The sequence below is a fragment of the Pongo abelii genome, chromosome 17 (genome assembly GCF_028885655.2).
Source record: "Pongo abelii isolate AG06213 chromosome 17, NHGRI_mPonAbe1-v2.0_pri, whole genome shotgun sequence".
NCBI lineage: Eukaryota > Metazoa > Chordata > Mammalia > Primates > Hominidae > Pongo > Pongo abelii.
This window is the reverse complement of record NC_072002.2, coordinates 72427559-72436616: the sequence shown is the minus strand read 5'-3', so window position 1 is coordinate 72436616 and position 9058 is coordinate 72427559. Positions and strand designations below refer to the sequence as shown.

The 9058-nt window shown below is 46.6% G+C and overlaps 1 protein-coding gene across 4 annotated transcripts in view; it reads left to right on the top strand.

Annotated features, from left to right (window-relative positions):
* The first annotated feature begins 6213 nt into the window (after positions 1-6213).
* FECH (ferrochelatase) overlaps positions 6214-9058 on the top strand; it is a 38510-nt gene continuing 35665 nt past the window's right edge. For 2 of the 4 annotated variants that reach the window (XM_009252405.4, XM_054537504.2), the window contains exon 1: positions 6632-7145. Coding sequence is in view for 2 of the 4 variants with exons in the window: in XM_009252406.4 (XP_009250681.2) it covers positions 6247-6455 (209 nt within the window). In the remaining 2 variants the exon portion in view is untranslated. 4 annotated transcript variants of the gene reach the window in all.

The following is a 9058-nucleotide window of genomic DNA, read 5'->3' as shown; positions in this document are numbered from 1 at the left end:
AAAATTAGCTGTACCTCTTTGTCTTTTCTACTTCCTGCAGCATAAAATATATGCGGTTAGAAACAAAACAAAATGAGAACAGCAATGACAAAGAGCCCCCAGCTTTGTCTCAAACCAGCTCCGCTGCTAACTAATGTGCTTCTCTTTTTCGGCTTCATCAAGACCAGAAACCTTGGAGTCACTTGATTCCAGCCTGCTTCTTATCTTTAAGATGCCATAACCTATGCCTGTCCTCTCGACTTCTCCATGTCTGTTTTTAAAAAAATTAAATTTTTAATTAAAAATTTTTAAATATATTTTTTGAGACAGGGTCCTACTCTGCTGCTCAGGCTGGAGTGCAAGTGGCATGATCACTGCTCATTGCAGCCTTGGCCTCCCTGGCTTAAGCAATCCTCCTGCCTCAGCCTCCTGAGTAGCTGGGACTACAGGTGCACACCACCATGCCCAGCTAATCTTTGTATTTTTTGTAGAGATGGGGTTTTGCCATGTTGCCCAAGCTGGTCTTAAATTCCTGGGCTCAAGTGATCCTCCTGCCTCAGCCTCCAAAGTGCTAGGATTACAGATGTGAGCCACTGGGCCTGGCCTTCTCCATACCTTTTGCTCCCCTGCCATCTTCACTTCCATTGCCACTCTGCTCCACACCTCAATCCTCACCTGTGGCCAGTCTGTCCAGCTCGGTCTCCCTGCCTGGCCCCTATTACGTCCTATGACCCACACCCTGCTTGGTCAGTATTCTCCTCTGCCACAGCCCTGAGCAGCTGCTCACCTCCCTGTCATGGCTCTCGATGCCTCTGCTGGCCTGTGAAGGGCCAAGCCCTCAGTGCATTCGGGCTGGGACCCCAGCCTTTTCTCCTAGTCCTCGCCATACCCTGTGCTGTGGCCAAGTGAAGGTCTTGCTCCTGGTTCTCATGTGCTCTTCCACCTTCGTGCTGTCTCTGCACATTCAGCCTATCTCAGTCCTCTTATTGTAAGTTCTGATACCTCCTCAATGGAAAGCGTTCCTTCATCTTCTCAGCCTGAAACCCTCTCTCACTTTTATCGGGAAACTTCTGCTCACCTCTTGTTACCGCATTATAAACAGATTTACTAGATACGTCTATTTGCCCTCAAAATCCTAGGTGAGAAAGGAACATCTCTGGGCATCAGAATTGGAGGGGAGGGGCTAGAGAGAATCTCAAAGTCAGAGCTGTTAGGTTAGGAATGGGAGCTCCAGGGAGAATTGAGCCCAGCCAGAGCCCAGCCAGATAAAGGCACCAAGGGGCCCCTTTAAAAAAAAAAAGTTTCATTAAAGTATAACATTTATACAGAAAAGGCATACATCATAAGCATGCAACTCCATGAGTTTTCACAGTGAACACATCATGTGCCCAGCTCCTAGAATGCCCATGCAGCCATAGGAAGGTGGAGCTAGGACCAGACCCCTCCATGAAGCAGGGCTGCAGAGGCCCGGCACTTCGATGAAAAGTAATCCAGAAAATTGGCCCTCTAGCCCAGAGAAGCACAAGGAAGCCTGCCATCTTCCCAGGGCTCGGGAATGCCTACTCCCCGGCTGTGAATTTATACACCTGCAGGGAACAGGACGACCAAGTTGAGATATTCACACAAACTTGGTCTAAGACTGGTGGGATCCCTGGGTCCTGGAAGAAGCAAATCAGAAAGGCCTCTTAGGGACCCTCCCACCACCCAGGAAGCAGAGAACTCTGGAAAAAACACTCAGTATGAATGAGCTAAAAAAAAAAAAAATCACAATGGGCACTTTTTTTTTTTTTTTTAGACGGAGTTTCACTCATGTTGCCCAGGCTGGAGTGCAACAGTGCAATCTTGGCCCACCACAACCTCTGCTTCCCAGGTTCAAGCGATTCTCCTGTCTCAGCCTCCTCAGTAGCTGGATTACAGGCATGTGCCACCATGCCTGGCTAATTTTGTATTTTTAGTAGAGACGGGTTTCTCTGTGTTGCTCAGGCTGGTCTCAAACTCCCGACCTCAGGTGATCTGCCCGCCTCAGCCTCCCAAAGTGCTGGGATTACAGGCATGAGCCACTGTGCCCAGCCACAATGGGCACATTTAATCATGCAGTATAAGTGAAGAATGGAGGTCACTCAGAAGACACAGTTTTTCATTACCTACAAAGTTCTACATCAATCCGCCCTGGTTCCCCTACCTCCCGCTCTCCCTCTATTCAAGCCATGTGGCCTCCCTGCTGTTCCTTGACAGCCGAGTTGTGTTCCCCCAACAGACATGTTGACATCCTAGCCCCCAGGTACCTGTAAACATGAACTTATTTGGAAACAGGGTCTTTGCAGACGCAGTCAAGTTAAGATGGGGTTATTAGGGCAGGCCTTTAATCCAAAATGACTGGCGTCCTTCCAAGAGGAGAAGACAGCCTGTGACTGTGGAGGCAGAGGTTGGAGTGCTGCATCTACAAACTGAGGAAGGCCAAGGATTGCTGCCACCACCACGAGCTAAAAAAGGCAAGGAAGGATTCTCCCTTACAGGTTTCAGAGGGAGCACAGCCCTGCTGACACCCTGATTTTGCATTTCTAACTTTCAAAACTGGAAGACAACACATTTGCCTACCTGGTTTGTTCCAGCAGCCCTAGGAAATGAATACAAGCCTCAAATGTGTTCCAGCACTTGCTGGTCTCTCTGCTTGCAAGCCCTTCCCCAGACAACGCCCTCACTCCCTTTAGGTCCCTGCTGAAATGCCACCTTTGCAGAGAGGCTGGTCCTGACTGCACTACTGACCTTAGCAGTTGTGGCCTCTCTCCCTTCCTCCGCCTCCTTTAGCTTTCTTCCGGTCCCTAGCCATACCTGACAATATGTTGTATGTCTTTCATCTTTGTTGTAAGACGATCATCTGCCTTGCCTTCTAGAAGGTACGTTCCATGAGAGTAGAGACCGTCCGCTTCATTGCTGCATACCCAGTGCCTGCCACGTGCCTGACAGAGTGGAGTCTCCCGTATGTTTGTTTCATAAGCAAATGAGCTGTTTGAGAATGTTGTTTAGTTGTTTTCCTTTTCACTCTTTTATCCTCTACATGACCTAATGTTTTGCTCATGGTAGACGGTCAGGAAATATGCGCAGATGGATTAATAAACCTGTCACCACCGTTGGGCTGAAGGCTCTGTGTAGTGAAGAGGGGCAAGTCAAAACGCGTGGCATATTGGCCTGGATTTGGTTGCCTCTTTGTTGTAAAATGATTCTAGGGACAATTGATCAGATTTCTCTGAGTAATCATTATAGCTTACCATTTGTTACATGCAGCCACTGTTTCTCTTGCCCTGAATCCCTCCTGATTCCTCCCTTCCCCAGTTCTTTTTCTGATTAAGGAATCAGAGTTGAATAATCTAAACTTAGTTTGTGTAGCTCAGAGGTGCCAATCATGGCAAATAATGAATGAAGAGATTTCCCACCCCTTTCCCTAAAGCACTGAGCTGAAACCAACAAATTCATTTTATTTAGGATCACAGGCTACACTGAGTGTTGTCTGTGACAGGTGAGTGCTTTATTCACTAATGAAGTCACCAGGCCCCAGACAAACCCTCTCCCTCCTGGTTGGGGTGCTCCTTATCTCCGTTAGCCCACACACTGTGTCTTTTTAGCCTTCTGTTTGCTAATGGAATTGATGTGTCATTTTGTTAAAAATATGTTAAGTCAGAAAAAAATTCATATTATGTATATCATATGGTTCTGCAAATTGCTTTAGCCTTTCAAGGGCTTTTCTGGTAAGCCTGTATTTAGAGTTCACAATTTCTGGGTTAAGGACTGTGTTTTCTACCAGTTTTGAAAAGGACCAACATAAAGCACATTTTATCTGCTTTCACTGCATAAGAACATAAAAATTTACTCACTGGAAAGCTGTTATAGTCAATGTTTGTAAGAAATAAGCCATAGATTAGGAATAACAATTGTTATGGTACTCTCTGTTGGGGAAAAAGAATGAAGTTCTGTTTTCAGTTATAACCTATGAGTTCTTAGTATGTGCACCAGGCGGTTTTATACATGAGGAATTTTGAATGAGTTTTTAAAAGTCAGTAAAGGCACCTGTAATCTCAGCTACTCGAGAGGCTGACGCAGGAGAATCACTTGAACCCGGCAGGCGGAGGTTGCAGTGAGCCGAGATCGCACCATTGCACTCCAGCCTGGGCAACAGGGTGAGACTCCCTCTAAAAAAAAAAAAAAAAAAAAAAAAATTAATTAATTAATTAAAAAATAAAAAAAGAAGTCAGTAAAAATGAACGTGCAAGATGTGAATAAAAGAAATGAAATGATGCTGATCCATTAAAATATTTAATCAAGTATGTCTTGCTAGTTCCTTAATCATTTCTGGACAGAAACAAATTTAACCCGCGCCAGCCATTGATTTTGTACTGGTGAGACCTGGCACATTTATGCCTTGTCACTAATCATCAGCGTTTGCCTGGGAGGGACCAGAAGCCCCCTTATCTCTACCCAGCAGGAGGGCCCAGCACCCTGGATGGAGGGGATGACTTTCTCCAGGGCCTCCCAGAGGGGACAAGAAGAGCCTTCATAACTTACACGTCTAACACCCCCCGGCCATTTTATTCTCTGGCCTTGCCTACACATCTGCCAGCACAGCATTGCGAGGTGTGCAGCCTTTTAATTTAGTTTCTTTAGAAGAAACTAAAGTGTGCAGCCTTTTAATTTAGTTTTAGAAGAAACTAAAGTGTGCAGCCTTTTAATTTAGTTTCTTCAGAAGAAATGGGTTCAGGGCGCGCATGGTGACTCACGCCTGTAATCCCAGCACTTTGGGAGGCCGAGGTGGGTGGATCACTTGAGGTCAGCAGTTCGAGACCGGCCTGGCCAACTTGGCAAAACTCTGTATCTACTGGAAATACAAAACAAATAAACAACAACAACAACAAAAATGGGTTCAGACTGTAGGTAGAGAAGTATGTTATCCATGAAGATCACCTCTTTACAGGGCAACTTAAGAAGACTATAATTTTTGTTATGAGGGTAGAGAATTAGGCACACATATAAGGAAGGTGCGTTGATACCTGGAGGAGGTTTTACTGTGCTTTTCTCAGGACATCCGCTTGGATATGAAGATCATGTAGGTAATATGAAAAGCTATCCATTTAATTTGACATTTTGCATCGGGCTTATAACCATCAGGAGGACCAACTTTAATAAGAAATAAACTAATTCCATCAGTAGCACATATTTAAGCTACAGAAAACTGGGTTTCAGCTGAATCTAGACTCCATCTTCCCTGAATGTTCCATATGGCTTGCCCCCTTTGCTCAAATGTGTATAAGGCCTTTGCTCGAATGTGTGAGAACTCTGACCCACCTGCTTCAAATTGCATTAGTCCCTTCCCCTAGCCTACCCCATCTCTTTTACCTTGCTTCATTCTTCTTTTGTCCTGAGAGGGAAGAAGAAGAGGGGAGGCCGTGGAAGGGCTCTATCATTCAAAATACTACATATTGTGATTATTTTCTGTGTCTCCCCTAACCCCATGTAAGCCCCCGTCTGCTCTTTTCACTACTGTTTTCCCAATGCACATAGTAGGTGCTCAATATTTGTTCAATGAATACCGATGCCTGAGACCTTTCTGTCCCAAGGGCTGGTTTCCTACTATTCCACAATGCATTGAACATATATAGGCAGGGTGGGCTGGCGGAGGTGTAAGAATGAAATGTGCGCTTGTTCCTCCCCGTGGTCTCAGTGTGCGACCTTGGGGGCGGGGCGGGCGGCTAAACTAGGAAGGTGCGCGGATGTGATACAGACAAACCTCATCATACCGTCCCTCCAAGAAATGCACTTGCCAGGCTGGCCTTCACTTTTCCTAATGCTCTTCTGTGAGTCTCACCTGTCAAATTCTGCTACACAGGGTGCAGAGAAACTGAATAAACCCTTTTTCTATTCTGAAAATAAAGCAAAACAAAACAGGATCTGCACACTTGTGCTGTGACTAGGCAGGCAAACTGGAGAACTGAGGCAAAAGCATCCTTATATCTAAATAATAGTAATGGAAACGTCGAAAAAAGTTATTTGCTGAGTCATGGCTGAGGATCCTGACTTCGCTAGTTTGGCAGATGCAACCAGGGCACGCAACTAGGAATCCAGCAGGTTTTGCAGTGACCTGCTCTGGTGGTGGGGAGCGGGCTTCTAGCTCAGCCCCCGGGCCCATTTTCACGTAGGGAGCGGCGTCCAGTTGGGGCGGGCTCTCCGCGAGGGGCGTGTCTCTGCCTGGCCTCGCCCGCCCCGGCCCGGCAGCGAATGAGCGGGCGCGCCGGGAGGGCGCGAGGTCGGGGGGCTGGGGACGCGCGTGGGGATCGCTACCCGGCTCGGCCACTGCTGGGCGGACACCTGGGCGCGCCACCGCGGGAGGAGCCCGGACTCGGGCCGAGCTGCCCGGACAATGCGTTCACTCGGCGCAAACATGGCTGCGGCCCTGCGCGCCGCGGGCGTCCTGCTCCGCGATCCGCGTAAGTGGGTCTGTCGCGGCGGCCGCCAGGGCCAGGATCCCTGAGAAGGCGTGGGCAGAGCAGGCAGCTGGCGCCCGGGCCCTCGCGCCCGGGGGATTCCGGGAGAGGCCTTGGGGTTGCTGCGAGCAACCGGGCGAGGGGCGTCGCGGAGGAGGGAGGGCTGAGGGCAGCACTCAGGGCTGGGAAGGCCGCGGGGAGGGCGCCCGGATCCAGGAGGCGCAGGTTCAAGTCCCATCGGTCGGCTGGGTGGCTTGGAGCAGTGCCTGGAATTTCCCAGAGCCTTGGTTATTGTCACTTGCAATAACCAGACTGTTGAGACGATTACGCGAGGGAAGGTATGTTATGGGCCTGCCATAGAGGACAGTAAGGAAGGCATCTTCATCATCACCACCATGGACATCTGCCCTGCAGTTCCCTCCCTGCTGAGGAAAGCCCATGGTCCTTGGTCCCTCTGTGCCCACTTCTCCTTCGCAGCGGGACCCACCGTGGGGCAGCCTGGGCTAGTGTTTTCTAGAGATATCTGTGGAACTTGTAAGACCCAGGAACAGCGTCCCACGTTTCTGATGCAAACCGTGAATAGGTTGTGACCACGAGATGAGCTGATGGGACTGTGGATCTCACACACCTGGCTGAGACAGCATTTCCAACTGTGACACCTTGAACAAGGCACCTAACCTCGCCAGAGCTTTGGTAAATGTACATTGAAATCCTAAATTTTTTTTTTAAGGCTTGCCTTGAACATGAGCACCTTGCCTGGCACACAGGAGGTACACAGGCATCCTCAAGATGTCTAGCCATTCATGTAGAAGGCTGCCACAAATAAGATGCTTATTTAATGCATCTGAACGGTGACTGGACACAGACCGGACATATTTTTGTAAGAAGTCCATCAGTCTGACACCTACTTGGAGTGGAGAGAATCCCCTCTGAACCTCCATATCTCATTAGAGGTGCCTTTGTTAGGAAAATAATAAGGACCTGGTGTACAATGAGGCTAGCTCACTAAGGGCGCTGGGGGACAAAGGGCATGGTTTTTTAAGAAGAGGCAGCACAGTGCCAGTCGTGGGGCTGAAAGAAGTATTGAACTAATCTTTTCTTTCACTGACATTTCCTGTGGCAAATAAAGTCTGACAGGTCCTAGATTTGAGGTCGTGGAACAATATGTGAAACTTTAAATTATTTGTAGTCTAGGTTAAAAGTGGAAGGATTCAGAAACTCTAGCAGAAGTAGATTTGGAGTCTATTTGTGTTACAGACTGATTTGAAGGTGTAGTTATAATACTTCATCATTCTGGCTGATAGGAAAAGATCAACTTCTGTGTGAGAAAACGCCGAGGAGTATTTCTGAAAATGAGTTCTGAAAGTAAAAGTGGAAAAGCAAAGTTTTATACTTTATGTATCTAACATATTACAGAATTAATAAGAAGCTTCCTGGGGTGGGCCATATATTATCTGTCTGTTTAGCTATCTATATAAATTATTTTTTTTCTTGGTGCCTTTTTCTTTCCAAACTTTAAACGTTTTGTTTGTTTTGTTTTGTTTTATTTTGTTTTTTTAAGAGATGGAGTGTTGCTCTGTCGCCCAGGCTGGTGTACAGTGGTGCCATCATAGTTCACTGCAGCCTTGAAATCCTGGGATCAAGTGATCCTGCCGCCTCAGCCTCCCTGGTAGCTGGGATTACAGGCATGATCTAGTGTGCCTGGCCCTCCAAACTTTTTTTTCACTGAGCATATATTGTCTTATGTAATTAGAAAAACAATTCTAGGATAATAAAAGAGTTGTAGGGTTTACATAAAAGACATTAGAACATTTTGTCTCCATATCAGCAACTAACCAATATTTTAAAGCACCCACTATGTTTATTAATAGTTACAATATAGAACCTTATTTCTTTTGTTAATTTTTAAAATGGTGCATATTTTAGAAGTTCTTTTGAAGTAATCCTCATCTCCTATGTGATAGAAAAGTGCCATTATAGATTTCAGTACTTGTGTATCTCGCCTTCTACCCTCTTCTGCCTCGCCCGCAAGGATCCAAAATATTAATTTGGTTTTGAAGAACCAGTTGATATTTAAGAACTTTTTTTTTCTGTTTTTCCTTTTTCTTTATTTCTTTTTGCAACAACATGAAGTCACAACTTAGGAACTTCTTAAGTCATAGGTATACTTCTGAATGATCACCTATTGGATTTGTCCAGGAATTATGAAGTTTGTTTTTTGAGAGGTTTTTTTTTTTTTTTGAGACCGAGTCTCACTCTGTTGCCTAGGCTGGTCTTGAACTCCTGAGCTCAAGTGAGCCTCCTGCCTCAGCCTACCAAGTAGCTGGGACTACAGGTGTCCACCACTGCAGGAGTTATGAAGTTTTGTTTTCCTTTTTTTTTTTTTTTGAGATGGAGTCTCGCTCTTTTGATTGGCTGGAGTGCAGTGGCGTGATCTCGGCTCACTGCAACCTCCGCCTCCCAAGTTCAAGGGATTCTCCTGCCTCAGCCTCCCAAGTAGCTGGGACTAGAGGCACGTGCCACCACACCAGGCTAATTTGTTTGTATTTTTAGTAAAGATGGGTTTCACTGTGTTAGCCAGGATGATCTCGATCTCCTGACCTGTG